The sequence below is a fragment of the Myodes glareolus genome, chromosome 23 (genome assembly GCF_982192425.1).
Source record: "Myodes glareolus chromosome 23, mMyoGla1.1, whole genome shotgun sequence".
NCBI lineage: Eukaryota > Metazoa > Chordata > Mammalia > Rodentia > Cricetidae > Myodes > Myodes glareolus.
In genome coordinates this window covers 48,778,021-48,794,356 of record NC_142048.1, presented here as the reverse complement: position 1 = coordinate 48,794,356, position 16,336 = coordinate 48,778,021, and the positions used below count along the sequence as shown (strand labels likewise).

The window sequence follows — 16,336 nt, the reverse complement described above, 5'->3', positions numbered from 1 at the left end:
TTGGGGTGCCACCAGGAAGCAGGGAGTAGCCAGGGGCAGGTGAGTTCTAGACTAGGCTGGACACAGGGCCTCCTTCCGTCAGGTGGGGCCTGTGCATGCCAAACCTCCCCCATTCTCTCTCTCATGTCCTGTGTCTCCTGAAACATGCTATGTGGCCCCAGCAGGCGTGGGGCTCATCTACTGGTCATGTCCTGTCTCCTCTCTTTCTGCCTCTGACCTCATCCTGACGACTCATTCGCTTGTGCTTCCTGTTCTCCACTGTCTCCACCTGGCCAAGTGGGCAGAGCTGTCAGAGTTCACGAGTGCATGTCACAGAGGACTCCTAGCTCCGCCCCACCCCACGCATCTCACGGCTGTCCCCCTGGGCATCTGTTGCGTGTGCATGGCGTGTCGTCTGTGCTGCCTTGTGGTGGCTGCTGACATGTAGGCTCCTCTCACTCTTCAGGTCCAGAGGGTTCCAGAACAGCGATCTACAGCTATGGGGATGGTAGCTGCCCTCTAGGAACCTGGTTGGAACCCTATGGGGAGCTCCTAAGTAGGCCAGCTCCCCCTTTGCAGAAGGAAAAAGAAGGGCAGCTGAGAATATCTGTGAGCTTTGGGAAATAAAAGTGACCAAACATGGGCTTCTTAATATTGCCTGTGTTATTTCAAGCAAGTTAAACCCACAGATTATTTTAATGCCCTAAATTGAGTTAACATTCATGGGACTAGCAGACCCTTAGAATTCCCTGGGTCGGAAGGACTGATGTTGGCTCCAGTCAGACCAGAAGAGTGTTAATGCCTCAGCAGTCCCAAGTCCTTGAGTGGGACCAAGTCTGTGTGTTCTGTGTCTGATGATAGGGCTCTGTTGTCGTGGGCTAGCCCAACTGGTAAATATTTTTCAAGCATCAGCTACATGTTAGACACCCTTGTAGGCAGGGGAATGAAATCAGTTCTTGGGCAAGAAAACAAAACAAGATTCTGCCTAAGTGAAGTCGTCCTTCTGTTATGAGCCCATGGATAATATGATATGTGTGAGAATATATAATGTGTTATATGTGATATGGCCTCACAGTGATATGGGGAGGAACAGGTCAGAATAAAGGAACTGAGGAGCAGGGTAGGATAGTTGTGTTTGAACAAAGACACAGAGATGATGAGGGGATGAGCCATATGTAAACAAGAAGGAAAGAACATTCCAGAAGGGTGGCATGCCTGGTGGATTCACAAATAGCGAGGAACCAGAGAGGCTGGGACAGTAGGAGGTAGGGAGAGAGAAGGCGGGAGTCCTAAGAGGCACCAGGAAGCCGACCCCTAAGGACTGTCAGAAGACCCTAGGGTTCTGTGGGGGTGGAGTTTGAGTGACAGAATGACATCTTCAAAGGATTCTTCTCTGCTTTGTCGAGTTTAGATGCTTCTGCACTTCTGGCTTCTCTGTGCAGCGTGCTGAACCCCGCCCCCACACCCAAAAGCCCACAGATCTCCAGATGAGCCTAGACTCTGGACCCTGAAGGCATCTTGCCCTCAGAGGGGGCAAATATCATAAGCTGATCCTTGGCCTGAACCTCTCCGCCTCCTGGGCATCAGGATTGGCTTGGGTATTGTTGCTGCACCCTTGTCCCTGTCCCACATTTATCCTTGGGGTCAGAAATGAAAGGATGCAAGGGGTCAGACGTGCAGGGAGGAAGAGGCACCAGCCTCCTCTGCCTTCTCTGGGTGTCCTCTAACAGGGACACATGGTGCCTGTCCCGGTGCCAGCCGAGCCCCACACGTTACGATTGTCCCATCACCTCAGTTTCTGAGTGCTTTGCCTCATTCCTCTGCTTGTTCTAGCTGAGGTCCCAGAGACTCAGGTCAGTGCCCGCAGAAAGAGTGGGGGCAGGGGTGGCGTCCTTGTTTGAGAGGACTCTCCTCCCACCACAGCTTTTCCCAGCCTACATGCCTGCACTGTTGTGGGAAAGGAGACCTGGCCGAAAGGCGGGTGGTTCTCCTCCGTAAGAGGGGACCACCCAGGCCCGTGGACAAAGAAAAAAAAATGCCTGTAAGAAAAACAACAACAAAGAACAAAAATAACCCCAGGCTTCTAAAAAAAATGAGACATTTCTTATACAGAAAGAAAAAACAGACGTCTTGTATCCATCAACTCCATCTGTCTTGATGAGACATGTTTTGTCTAGTTGGACACGAATTGTACTTATTTATATCAGCGTTCGATGATGCGGCTAGTGAAGTGTGACTCCTGCCGGGGACCAGGTTACCTGGCTGTAGCTTTTGTTGGCTACGAACACTGAACTAAGTAAGAAGGTGACTTACTGCATTTGAGTTAGTACAGACCCAGGACAATAACCTGCTAAGAAGAAAGGCCACCTAAGGCCACCTGGCATCCCGCCCAGCTCTCTCTCTACTCAAGAAGCCAAAGCAACATGATACAGGCAGGCATGATCTTCAGGCCAAACCTCCCCCAAGAGCCTCCTCACTAAGGATAAGATGACGTCAGAGGAGCCACGGAAGTGGAAGGAGAAGGCACTTACCACAGGTCCTCTCTGTGCTCAAGTGGTCAGTCAAGAACAGCATGGAAGCTCTCATCAGCTGCCCCAGCAAGAATCTCCTGGGCTGGCTCAAGCCCTCAGGAAGTCCTGCCACCTGGTACTGGAGACTGTGACGGAGGAGTTGGGGACCCAGGTCTCCGAGATAGACAAGGCCTAGAAGTAGTCCACATCAGTCAACAAGGACCTGCTGTGAAGAAAGGCCACCTGGAGTCCCAGGCTCTTATCAGCTCAAGAAGCCAAAGCGAAGTAGTATAGGTACAGATGTCACTATGTGAGGACTCTGTCACTGGGGCCCTGAGGAACTCACTCAAAACTGGCAAGTGGAGTAGGGTCCTCCTCCCACTGTGAGAACCGGCTCCCTGCCCTGCAGAGACCTGCCCAGTAGGGTGGAAAGAAATCCCTATATGTTTTAGAAAAATAAAGAAGGAATGAAGGAAGAAGAAGGGAAGTGAAGCGAAGGGAAGGGAGGACGGAAGGAAGGAAGGAAGGGAGAGAGGAAGGAAGGAAGAAAGGAAGAAAGGAAGAAAGGATAGGAAAGAGAGGGAAGGAAAGGAAGAAAGGAAAAAGGAGAAAGGGAAAGAGGGAAGGAGGGAGGGAGAGAGAGAAGGAAGGCCCTTGGCTTCCTCTGTGCCAAGCCTTATTGTACGAGACTACGATCTGATCTTCCTACGGTCAGACTTCAAATGCAAGACTTTTAGACCAGAAGATAGTCTGGCAACCCAAATGGGACAGAACAACAAGAATCCTAGAATGGTGAGCACTTCTGAAACTTAGGTAGGACAGAGGTAGATCTTCCCAAGGTCTTCTCTACCCCCGACCTAGTGAGACATCCCTCGTGCAGGTACATAGGCCTCGGGGACCACAGCCCCTCACTGACAGTGGTGCCTACTCATGTCAGCTGTGTTGGTGCTGAGCTTCTAGGATCGAAGTCTGGAAACAGGAAATATCCTGAAGGCAGTCCCCTGGGGTGACAATGAACAGAAACTACACGTGTGTCTTCTCCACTCACACCTCATTTAGTTGGAATTTCCACTCAGATGAAGACCGTCGAAGCTTCAAGGTGGAAGAGTTGCAGACAAGTGCCGGAGCCTCTGGTGTTTGGGGGCAGAAAACCTTCACCCTGAGGTGTTGACGAGATTCCCAGGCCTGATAGAATGACAGGAGATGACAATCTGTCTATGATGTTTATGATGTACACACTTATGGCCAAGTCACAGGGGTTAGACATGACCCCCCCCCCTTAACAACGATGTTGCCCAGAACTGGAGCACCCTCTATGAGACAACAGTTTGCAAGACACTGGACGTGAGGAGGTGAGAGTCAGTGGTCCATGAGACACAAACGGAGAGAGTTCTTTGATGCCCAGATTCAGCTTTAACTGCCTTTCTAGGGAAACCCAGGTAGTCTGCCTGGGTTAAGGGGAGGCTGCTGAGGTCATGGAATCCAAAGCAGCTATACTCCCCAAGATAGGAGGCTAGGAAAGAAACATCTAACAAGAATCAGAAGGCAGCTGGGCACTGGTGGTATGTACCTTAAATCCTAACACCTGGGAGGCAGAGGCAGATGGATCTCTATGAGTTCGAGACCAGCCTGGTCTATGAAGAGAGTCCTGGGACAGCCAGGGCTACAGGGAGAAACCCTGTCTCAAAATAACCAGGGAGAGAAAGAGAGGGAGTCAGAACACTAGAGTCCTCTGGAGGTCGCCACACACTTCAGCTGAGTATTGAGCAGATATTCCCAATGACTAGCCTGGCCATTCAGACATTAGTTACAGAAGGACCACGCTTCAGGAAACGGGAATAATTAACCAGAGTTTGAGCAACGCATAAGACCTGCCTAAGAAATGCCAAAAGCAAAATGCAATGGGATCAAACTGCTTTCCTAAGAAACTGCTTAACAGGACAGCCGCCAAGGAGGTGCAGAGCAAGGAAAACATCCAGCACCCAGAAAGGTAAAATTACCAGTGTCTGGCAGCTAATTAAAGATGATCAGACACCAGAAGCAGGAAAACTGACTCAGTAATGGGCAGAAGAAGAAGGCCGGGAACAGATGCGTGGGCAAAGATGGCAGGGCAGTCAGAGCAGCTGCGATTCATCGTCAGAGCATGGTTCCAGGTGGGATTCAGCAGTACAGCATTTGCCTCGCTACACAAAGAAGGCTCTGTCGACAGACACCCTCCAAGCTGAAATACAGGAGGAAGAGAAAAGATGTAAAAATCATCAGTGACCAAAAGTGTGTGTGTGTGCATGCGTGCGTGTACATATATGTATGTATGTGTACATATATGTGCTGAACGTATTCTGATTTGGTGGAAATTATAAACATGTTGATATAATAGTATCATGGACTCCATATGCAGGAAGCATTTTAACAATTATATTGAGGAGGCCGGGCAGTGGTGGCGCACGCCTTTAATCCCAGCACTCGGGAGGCAGAGGCAGGCGGATCTCTGTGAGTTCGAGGCCAGCCTGGTCTACAAGAGCTAGTTCCAGGACAGGCACCAAAAACTACAGAGAAACCCTGTCTCAAAAATCAAAAAAAAAAAAAAAACAATTATATTGAGGTATGCAATAAGCAAATTGGTCAAAAGTAGGCATGAAAGGGAACTCAATACAAGGAAGCCAAAATGAGCATTATAGACTCAGAGGAAACAGTAAAAGCAAGAAACCAACGGGTATGATAAAGCAAAACACCATCAAAGAAGAATGCGCAGGCATGGCTTGGAGTAAGCTTAGAAAGTTGACCTAGAATGTGTGAGACTTGGGGTCGCTCTCTAGTGGGACAGAGGGGACATTGGAAGGGAGTGAGAAAAGGAGAAGGGGGGTAGAGAGGAGGAGGAAGGTGAAAAAGTAGTATTAGCAGCAATGTCTTCAATACCAGCACCCAAGAGACGGTGGCAGGCAGACCTCAGTGTGTTTAAGGCCAGTCTGGTCTATGTAGCAAGTGCCAGGCCAGGCAGGGCTACATGGTTGAGACTCTGTCTTAGAAGAAGAGGAAGAGAGGAAAGTTCAGTGCCAACATGAACTGCATAGCAGGTTGGAAGCCAACCTGAGCTGTCTAGTAAGGAGGAGGGGGGAATCCCAGTGAAGCGAGCATGCCTGTAATCTTAGCATTCAGTCGGGGAGACAGAGAGGTAGTGCTTTTCAGCACAGCTTGATTTATATAGCAAATTTCAGGTTAGCCATGTACAGGAAACCCTGTCTCAAAATAAAATTAGAAACTAAGTTAAACAAAAAAATAAAAATTCTTCCAGACGTGTAAAAACTGAAAGTATTTACCAGGAGACCCATATTACAAGAAGTGTTTAAAAAGAGAACCTGAATTGAATCTGTGTGTGTGTGTGTGTGTGTGTGTGTGTGTGGTGTGTGTGTGGCATTTATCAGCCCTTTAGCACAGCGCCTGGCATGGAATCAGACCCTGGTGTGTGTACATGTTTCGGCTGAGTACGTGGAGGAGTAAGGAGAAATGGGGACAGTGCTATTAGATGCAGAGGCCATGGGAGAGCCGGTGCCCGAGCTGAGAGTGAGGCAGGCTAGGTCAGAAAGAATAAGAATGGAGATCAGAGAATGAACATACAAACCTGGTTTAGGGATTGTGGGTACTGGGGCGGGGCTGGCTGATTGAAGGGTTTGGGCATAAGGCTTAGGAGGACCAGATAATGAAACGTCCCTAGAAATAACATAGCCCCTCTCCATTGCACGCACACACACTTTGCTTCCCCTGGGTCTTTAACAGCTGTGGGCACACACCAGTTCCCTGGCTCCTCAAACACTGTACCAGACAGACAAGTTTGTCTGTAGATTGGCACCACTCTCCTGGGCACAAAAGGACCCCCCCTGTGACTCCTGGGCGTGGGAGGATTGAAGCAGCTCTGACATCCGCCCAACACACAAATCCCCCACGTGCAGCAGCCACGCTTCTCAACCCAGTCACAGTCACTTCCGAACACCAGAGAGCCAAGAACACGTTTCCCGAGCAAGGGGCAGGAATGGGAGCAGGCTGCAGATTCCAGGCTGTGCCGGGTCCCTGCTGAGCCAGAGCTGGGTGGATAGCTCAGGGCCTATGGAGGAAGCCCTGCGGGCAGGTGTACTGGAACCCACGGTGCCCTCTGACCTTGCGCCATTTTTGACCCCTTAGAACCCTCACCTGTGCCACTGTAGATCATTCAGAGTTTGTGGAACCAATATGCACCTTGAGGAAAAGTCACTTCATGCCTATCCAGAAGCCTGTCCCCACTTGACCACCGCACTGAGGTCTGTGGATGTTCAGTGTACCCTGTCAGACCCCCTCCAGGGCAGCCTCGTTACTGACCCTGATCCTGGGTGGGCTGCACTCTCCCCCCCAAGGTACATTCCTAACAGGACTCGGAAGACTGAGCCTAGATCATCCTTGACTCCGCCAGCCACGGAGACTGGGGCTTTCGTGTGATCGATCCGAACAGATCGGAGCACAAGTCCTTTGGCTAAAGCCTTCCTTATCTAGTGCTCAGAGCTGGATAAGAATGAATTTCAATCACGTTTCTTTGCCCTCCAGCAAAGGAGCCCCCTTCTCTACCCTCACCCCTTGGCTGCCCCCATCCAGCTCAGAGCCTCGTTTCTCTTGCCAGGGTGTCCCGGCATTAGCCACAAGGCCTGAGCTTTGGACTTGGAGCTTGGAAAGCCCCTGCCCTGAATGTGCATGCCTGTCTGTGGCCGTGCCTGTGTGTAAGTGTGTGTGGTCCTGCACGTGAATGTGTGTGTGACAAAAATCGCTTCTGGAGCATGTTGCCCTCTGTCTGCCCTTCCAGGTTACTCCTCACTGCAGGACGAGCTGCTGTCCCCCGCCTCCCTGCACTACGCGCTTCCCTCTCCGCTGTGTGCAGACCAGTACTGGAACGAAGTGGCTGTCATAGACGCCATCCCCCTGGCGGCCACGGAGCATGACACCATGCTGGAGATGTCTGACATGCAGGTGTGGTCTGCGGGCCTCACCCCATCCCTGGTCACTGCTGAGGACTCCTCCCTGGAGTGCAGCAAGGCCGAGGACTCTGACGCCACGCAAGAGTGGAAGTTGGAGGGGGCACTCTCAGAGGAGCCGCAGGGCCCGGAGCTGGGCTCTCAGGAGCTGGTGGAGGACGACACAGTGGATTCAGATGCCACAAATGGCCTGGCTGATTTGCTAGGTCAGGAGGAAGGTCAGAGGTCAGAAAAGAAGAGGCAGGAGGTCTCAGGCGCAGAGCAGAACACGGAGACTGAAGTGTCTCTTGTTTCAGGCCAGCAGCGAGTTCACGCCCGAATCACAGACTCACCCTCAGTGAGGCAGGTGCTGGACAGAAGCCAGGCCAGGTAAGGGCTGGTCAATGGGTCCCTCTGTCTTCCTGGGCTTTGGGTCTGACTTTTCTTGGTGCTGGACTTGGATGCTGCCACTCATCCTGTATCCTAAATGCCTGGTGGCAAATAAACACAAATGCCTCTGAAGCCACCACCATCAGAAAGGAGTCGTGACCCACAAAGGCCAGCTAGTTCCCTGCCAGTTGTGCCCAGCAGGAGAAATGCAGAGGATCTGGGACATGTGTGCCTAGGAGATGCCCTGTTGGACATGTGGCTACACCATGGCACAGGGGCTCAGCACTTCTGAATTCCTGGCACCAAAGAGCACTCCCATATCTCTGCGGGACAGAGCCCAGCACGATGCTAAGTGTAGGCAAAGGCTCGGAGCTGGCAGAGGAAATGCAGGAGTGAGCCGAGTGTCCCTCCCTGTCCTGGTGTTGAGGCCCTTTTCTTTGAGGTCCCTTTGCTTATGAGTCTCCCTAAAGCAAAGTGGCTCCTAGGATCCTAGCAGGGAGTACCCACCCAATTGGCTCGGCGTTGGCCAGGCCAGGGAGCAGCTGTGTCCTCCTCACTGTCCTGAAGCCTGCAGGGGCCATCCCTGGGGCACTTCCACAATGGTTTTCATGAGGAGATGGCAGATCATTCATTTCAGTTCCTAAAGAAAGCCTTTGATTAGTGGGGAGACTTCGATGGACTGAGCCTGTGAGGGTCACATCCAGCACTTCTTGTCTGCTGACCACTGCTCTGTTAGAGCGGCAGGCTCCCTGAAGGCGGGCTCTGACCCAGCTGGATCATTTCCTGGCTGTGTGGCCTTGGTCAGCCATCCAGTGTGGACCGGTCCTTCTCAGTCTCTCACTCACTTACCTATGGGTACCGAGCATTCACTGTGTGCCAGGGAAGAAATCAGGGAAATGTCTGCCTGCAGGAATGTTCTAGTGGGGAAACTGGCAGGCAACAAGATATGTCAATCAAGATATGTCAATGTCAATCAAGCCAGAACTAAAGCTGGCCTTTGAAGTCTCCATGGCTTCACAATCATGGTTTCCAAACACATGGCTTCTACCAGCCGTGGAGCAAGTAAATGGCAGCTGCAGTGAGCACACGCAGGTGTCTCTTGGTGTTCGCTAAACAGTGCAGTATAGCAACCATTTACCCAGCATTTCCCTCCTGTTGGGAATTATAAGTCGTCTCGGGTGACCTAAAGTATGGAAGAGGGTGTGTGCGCGCTCCGTGCCGTCTCATACCGTTTCACATAAGAAACTTGAGCATCTGTGCATTTTGGTATGCTGGGGGTCATAGAACCAGCTCCTCTTGGCTAGTAAGGGACAGCTACAACTAAAATCGAAATTTCAGTAGCTAGGGAGATGACTCAATGCTGAAGAGCCATTCTCACCAACATGAGGACCAGAGTTTGACTCCCCAGAACCCACATAGATGTTGGGTGTAATTCTAACCCGGGAAGGAGGATGCATAGGGGTCCCGCAGCAAGCTGGCTAGTTAAACTGGCCATATCAGCAAACCCTGGGTATGACTGAGAAAACTTACCTCGGTGAATATGGTGGAAGAGCAAGGGAGGATGGTTCCCAATATCGGCCTCAGGCCTCTTCTAACAGGCATATGTACACACATACATATGTGAGCAGCTGTACACACATGTGTATGTATACACACACATGCATAACATATATGCATGAAAATGGGAAAAACAGAAAAATTTAAATAAAAAAGTAATAATAACCGACAAATAGAAATCTTCCTGGATAACTGCAAGTGGTAAATGGAAAAGCAAAGCAGGAAAGCAGGGTACAAAGTGTGTGTGTGTGTGTGTGTGTGTGTGTGTGTGTAGAGGGAAGTGGTTGAAATTGTAGATAAGGTGACAGAATAAGAAGACTGCAAAGAATGAAAGAGGGAGCCGCGCATGTACTGGAGTCAGGTGCCCACCAGGGCATAGGCCGTGAGGTCGGCTGCAATGTTCCCAGCGTGTCTGCCTGTGTGAGGGGCAGAGGACACTGCAGGCTGTATCCTAGCTGAGCCAAGATTCAGGGGGACGGGGGGCATGTCTGAGAGCTGAGCCTGAGGGTGAACCATTGTCCTTTCTCTCTCTCTGTCCATCTATCACCTGTCCCGGACCCTAGAACTCTGGACTGGGATAAACAGGGCTCCACGGCGCCCCATCCACAAGAAGCTGCACAAACTTCCTGGCAAGAGGAGGTCACGCAAGGCCCGCACTCAATACAAAGAAAGATCACCACCATCCAAGGGCTGGAGCCCGGCGCGCTTCAGGAATATGAGCAGGTGTCTATAAGAGAGCACGTGCAGAGGGGCCCACCTGAGACCGACAGCCCCCAGGCTGCCAAGGAGCCAAGCTTGTGGGCATCTGAGAGCACCTTCTCTCGGAAAGTACAGGTGAGCACACCTCCTTGTTCTTTTATTCGTTTACTTTTTATTTAGGGTGGAGATGTGCTTCCCTGTACATGTGTACACATGGTGTAGGGGTAGGCACGTGTGCCACATCACATATGTAGAGGTCAGAAGACAATGTTTGAAGAGTCAGTCCTTTCCTTCCACTTTTGCAAGAGTCCTGGCGATCGAACTCAGGTTGCCAGACTGGCACAGCACACATAATTACCTGCTGAGTCCCTCCCTTTCCTCTGGTTCCCTAAACCAGGCGTGTTGACTGGTGGTGACTTCGCTCTCTGTCCTTTCACGCTCTTGACACTTCCTTTGGAAGAGAAGGGGCTCATGCACCAGTTACCACCCATCCCACAGCTGGGGGCTCACTCTCTTGACTAGTGACATCAAAGTGACCAGGCAGCTTGCCGTAGGCCTCACTTGTCCAGAGGGATAATAGAAATTTCTGGGTGACACAAAGCCGTGGTTTTTGTTTGCTTGCTGTGTTTTGTCTTGTGTTTGTGTTTTGGTTTGGAAGCACTATGTAGCCTGGGGTGCCTCAGCTTCCTAAGTGCTGAGGCTTCGGATGTGTACCCTGACTCCTGGCTGTGTCCACCACACTCTAGAGAGAACCTGGGGCTGAGAGAACCGTGTGTTAAGAACTCGGGTGGCCACATAGGAGTCACTCTTTCAGCTCTGGGCGACCATGCTCCAGCTCCTGTCTTTTCAGGACCTCAGTGTCCCAATTGGTGGCAGAAACGGTGACTAGATTACCTCCAGCATTCACCTAGCCCAGATTTCTCTGACTCTAGGTGGATTCTGGGTTCTGAAGTGGCAGGGTAGCAATAACTCCCTTCTCCCCAGCTCTTGTCACTCAGAGCTCTCTCTCTAGCCTTCCTACCTCCTCCTCTCTCTCCCTGGACCCCCCCCCCCATCCTCTTTGATTGTTACCTTTTATTTGGTCTTCTGTCTCACCCCCCCCCTCCACTCTCAGGTCCCACAGCTATCCAGTCATGACCAGTCTTGTCTTATCTACACCAACCTTACCCTCTCTCCTTCCCAGATACTATTTTGAACAAATTCCAGGCATCTTTTGAACATAAGCCTTCCGATTTGTGTGTTCTTGCTGAGTTTGCATTGCCAATCTGGAACGGGTATTTATAGCATGCACGTGACCTGTGGGCTCATTTTACCCAGTACAGTATCCTCAGCCAGCATCACATTTCCCCAGTCCACCTTCCCTTGTTCCCGTCTTTGCTCCCCCCCCCCCCACACACACACACACTGCCAGAGCACCTTTGGAAACTCCAAAGACGGTTTGGTTCGTCCGTGTTTCTGAGATGCTGCTCACACTGCTAGGAATTACATGGAGTTTGATTTAGAAAGCCTGCCTGCCAAGTGTGTGCACTGCTCCAGGCTAGGCAGCCTATCGGTCTTTAAACCACAGGCCCCGCCCTCCAGCGCATTCCTTCCCTACTAGCTGTCCCTGGCCACCTGCTCCTGTTTCTCCCAAGAATGACAGCTCTGCCCAAACACAGGTGATGGTCACTGGGACAGCTCTGAATCCCCAGGGGGAAAGCCAGTCACAGTCTTTTGTGTTGCTTCATTTGCTCCCTTGGAGGAGAGACGCTGAGGAGCAGAGAGTACCATAGGGAGAATGCTTCTAGGTATAGATTGTCCGTCCAACTCCTGCATCATAAGGGAGCAAAGTGTAAACAAGCAACTAAGGGCTGTCTTCAGGCTCCCTCAGTGAACTAGAGCTGGATGTATCCAGATCTCTCAGTTCCTTGTCCCACACTCTTGTGTCCAGAATGAGTGCACGGGGCCACATGCCCAGCTTAGAAATGGAGATGCCATTGCCTCGCTGTTGTGGGACCTACTGGATGTTTAGAATGGTTACTTCCATAGATGTCTGATGGGCCCCAGGGATGTGATGATGAACCCATCGAAGGAAATAGTTTTCAAACTCCTATTTACCAGCACTTTCATTAATCCTCTCTGTCATTTGGGAATCATAGAACTTGAAACGACTATAACCTAACTAATTCTTCGAGGAACGGGGTGGAAATGGGAGATATCCAAAGTCAAACTGGTGTGTGCCTCTGTGTGTGTGTGTGTGTGTGTGTAGTCATGAGTGTGCATGCTAGGATCAATCACACAGGGCTTCAGGCATCGTCCACACACCATTCCATCGCTGTTACATTCCACCGTTACCCTCCCAGCCTATATTCTTCTTAGCTCAGCTATAATGAAATGTTCTCCTTCAGCCTGTAGTGTTTTTGTATGGGGATTTGATATTTCCAAGCATTTTCCTACTGAAGTGAAGCCATTCGGGGTGATAGAATTGGGAAACCTCTTTCGTTTAGTTAACCTTTTCACGCAGAAATATTGCTGTCACCCGCTTCACCTCTGTCCTCCAGCCAAAATGGGAAGGATGGTGGCCGTGTGAACCTGGGAGACAGGCTGGTCTCTAGAGGGCAGAGCACACTGCAGCAGTGTGTGACCCTGTTCCTCGTGGTAGCTGTGTTCACCAAGCACTGTAGGAGCCAGCCAGCATTACAAAGAGCAGTGAGGAAGGCACGGTGAGCCTTGTTCCATGAGTGAGGGAACTGAGGCACAGAAGAAGGTCACTAGCTTTCCCAAGCCCCCGCTGTGGTGATCTGTAGCAGGAGTGTGCTGTGTCCTGAGGCTGGGTTCTTGCTGCTGGGGTAGGCTCAGAGGACAGTAGCCTGATCCAGAGCGGGAGGTCCTCAGGGCCTGCTGTGACAGGTGTGTGTGCAAGGTGGTTCTCCAAGCACAAGCCTTGCTAGGAGTGGTTTCTCTTCTGTGGGCATCTCCTCTCCAGCCTGAGAAGAGTCTTTGAGATGGGCCGATGCCATGCCGAAGGCCTTCAGGGCTGAAAGGAATGACAGCCTGGCTTCCCAGTGGCCCGGCCCCTCTTCCCTTGACTGGGTCTGAACAAGTTGCTCACCCTGAGGGTAGTTTTTAAACGAATGTTTAGCTTTCCTGGCCCATATTCCCTCAACACAGAAATAGCTACCCATGGAGACACAAAAGTAGCCACGTTCTTGGGTTCGCCTTGACTTATGGAGTCCCTGAGTGAGAAAGTTTCCCTCTGGCTCCCAAAGGCAAGCCTGGTTTCCCTCTCCGTGGTGACTCTACCATGCACTTCCGAGCCCAAGACACGGCACCTGTTTTCCCACTTCATCCCCGTTGGACAGCAGCAGCTGGTTTGAGAGCTAAAATTATAGAAGGCTGACGTCCTCTGGGGTGTGAGGAGAGATCCCGGGCTGTTTGGCAGGAAGGACACTTGGGTCACGCTGTCCCAGCTAAGAGAGGCACTCGGGAAAGATTGTTCAGTCTCCTGTTTAGAATAAGGGATAAAGAGCAAAAAGAGGCAGAGACAGAACAGAAGGGGTTGCTGGGGGCCTCGGGAGTCCAAGAGGAGAATGAGAAATTGGATCTCCACAGCAGCTGGGCCCCTGGTGTCCCTGGTCCCTGGAGGGCCAGGCTGGTGAGGAGAGGGAAGAGAGGAGGATGTGGACCTTCATCACTCAGCTCCTGGTCACTCTGGTATTGCTGGGCTTCTTCTTAGTCAGCTGTCAGAATGTGATGCACATTGTCAAGGGCTCCCTGTGCTTTGTGCTGAAGCACATTCACCAGGAGCTGGACAAGGAGCTGGGGGAGAGCGAGGGCCTGAGCGACGACGAGGAGACCATCTCCACCAGAGTGGTCCGCCGACGGGTCTTCCTGAAGGTAACACCCGGCAAGCGACAGGACAATCGGAGGGGACTCTCTAACGCGTGCATAGGGTGAGGCTGAGAGAATGCCGACTCAAACCAGGAGATATGACAGGCAGATGAGACCAGGAAGACCTCTTTGTGTTCTGTGCTGGGAACCACAGATGCTTATGGTGCCTGCTCAGAACCACCCCAGTGCCCAGCATTAAGTAGTAGAGATACTCAGCTCTGGGGCTTAGGACTTCTGCTCTTATTCCGTTTCTACTGCCAACTTTGGAATTCAAGTCACCTCCAGGGCAGTGATGTCTGGAGCATTCTCTCCCATACTTCTCTTGGAGGGGGGCCTTCGGGAACTTGCATAATCACCCTGTATTGCTGCCATTGCAATATCAAGCACACAGAGCTCTTGGGAGCTCTGGCCCCAGCCTGTCTCAGGGTTCATAGGGTGCTGCAACACCGTGGGAGCCGTTGTTTGTCTGGGGCTACTTGCTGAGTTCCGGGCTTCACTGGACACGGCTGTTGCTCTCGCGGCTCTTCCAGTTCCTCATCTCCTGCTCTTCTTTGAAAAATCCCGCTTACCAATCTGGGTCTTCCCCTTCTTCTGACTCCAGGGGGATGAGATCCAGAATATTCCAGGAGAGCAGGTGACGGAGGAACAATTCACGGACGAACAAGGCAACATTGTCACCAAGAAGGTGAGTGTGGAGCCTCTAAGTTGGGGAGGAACTGGTGGGATTGGAAGCCAAAAGGGGGAGAGGAAACTCAGTGGACACCCACTTCTTACTGCTGCCCTGATGGGGGTAGGCAGGCTGTGGCCCGACAGCTTGCTGATTCGGGGTAACTCAGGAGAGCTGAGATCTTTGGGTCCCCTGCAGTCGGGACATCGAGGGCCTTGGAACCTGAAGGCTTAACTCAGCATGAATAGTACCAGTTTCCCTATTCCAGAAGGATCAGCTCCCGTGAAACATACAGCCCGGGGCCTGGGAGGTTGGCCCTGAGATGAGCTGTTAGAAAAAAAGGAGCTGTTCCCAAGGCCTCCCTTAGCAGCAAGGCTGTAGAAGCTCACTGGCTGATAGCATGCATCAGTCAGCATGATAGGTTCGCATTGCCCGGCAAGCATTACCCCAAAAGGCAAAGGAAGAAAGCAGGAAATGGTGCATGTATGTTTCACTAGGGCTGCCGCTCACATAGGGGGCCACAGCTCCGGTCTTTCCTGGCCCCTTCCTAAAGGCCTGAGCCATGATTTATGTTCTTCTCCCATTCTGGATACATGAGTATCGAGCAGGTGAGAGGGGCAGTCACATAGAGAAGAAAAGGGCTGCCTCTGCCCTTAGGCACTGGAGAGATACGATGGGCCAGCACCAGCTTCTATCCTAAGAAACAGAGTGGGATGCGGGAGGCTGAGGAGGCATTGCACATGGCTGAACCAGCGGTCAAGGAAACACACCCACAGTGCTCACTCCCCACATTCAAGCTCCCCTAACGGTCCCCTTAAATGACAGCAGAGAAAGGCTTCTTCTTGGACCCCGATGGACAAGGGACAAGAGGCTGTTGCTTCTCCTCCTGATGTCACCGCCAGGGCCTCATCCGCTACACACTGTGTCCTGGTGGTTTGACCAGCCCTCCTCCTCTCCCCCTCTCTTTCAGATCATTCGCAAAGTCGTTCGGCAGGTAGATTCCTCTGGTGCCATCGACACCCAGCAGCACGAGGAGGTGATTGTTGAGGGGCCCCTAGTGGACCCTGGGGATCTGGAAGCTGATATTGAGTCCTTTAGGAAACTTACTAAGGTACTGAGAAGCTGCAGGCCCCCTGGCGGCCGCAGCAAGCTCACCTCTACCGCACCTCTCCTTTGCTCCAGTCTGCGCGTGCTGCCCTTTGGTACCCTTTCCGGTGGACAGTGCCCCCACTCCTCCTCACTGTTCCTTTCCATCATCTGCCTGTCTTCCCGCGTCTGCCTGTGTGATTCCCTCTTTCTTCTGTCTCTGATGCTGTCTCCAGGTGGAACTAAGAGGGAGTGGACTACAGCCGGACCTGCTAGAGGGCAGGAAGGGGGCTCAGATAGTGAAGCGGGCCAGCCTGAAAAGGGGCAAACAGTGACCTCTCCTCGAGTAGCCCCTTGGGAGGTAACAGTGGCTTTCTTGTCGTTCCCTGGCATGGTCCTTGATGAAGTAGCTGCTTGCTTCCCCTCACCCCCAAGCCCATTCCTTGCATTAGCGCACTCGAGCGTCAGAACCCGACTCTCAGATTCCCACGCCCCAAACTAGTGTCTGCCCCCCCCAACTTCCTCCTCAAGCAGATGCACCTCCTTTGACTCAGGTCTGCAGGAGAGTACACACATTCAGGGGCTTGGTTTGATTTTGCTTGTTT

At 51.8% G+C, this 16,336-nt stretch overlaps 1 protein-coding gene across 18 annotated transcripts in view; it reads left to right on the top strand.

The window, feature by feature from the left end:
- The window catches only part of Ank1 (ankyrin 1), a 185,563-nt gene that overhangs the window by 161,055 nt on the left and 8,172 nt on the right, over positions 1 to 16,336 (top strand). For 6 of the 18 annotated variants that reach the window (XM_087900885.1, XM_087900883.1, XM_087900886.1 and 3 more), the window contains 5 exons: positions 7,315 to 7,852; positions 9,973 to 10,243; positions 14,580 to 14,663; positions 15,616 to 15,756; positions 15,968 to 16,092. In XM_087900885.1, coding sequence (XP_087757011.1) covers positions 7,315 to 7,852; positions 9,973 to 10,243; positions 14,580 to 14,663; positions 15,616 to 15,756; positions 15,968 to 16,066 — 1,133 coding nt within the window. In that variant the 3' untranslated portion in view covers positions 16,067 to 16,092. Of the gene's footprint in view, positions 1 to 7,314; positions 7,853 to 9,972; positions 10,244 to 13,503; positions 13,985 to 14,579; positions 14,664 to 15,615; positions 15,757 to 15,967; positions 16,093 to 16,336 lie in introns of those variants that run through there. The other 12 variants (XM_087900890.1, XM_087900888.1, XM_087900898.1 and 9 more) reach the window with 9 other exon arrangements.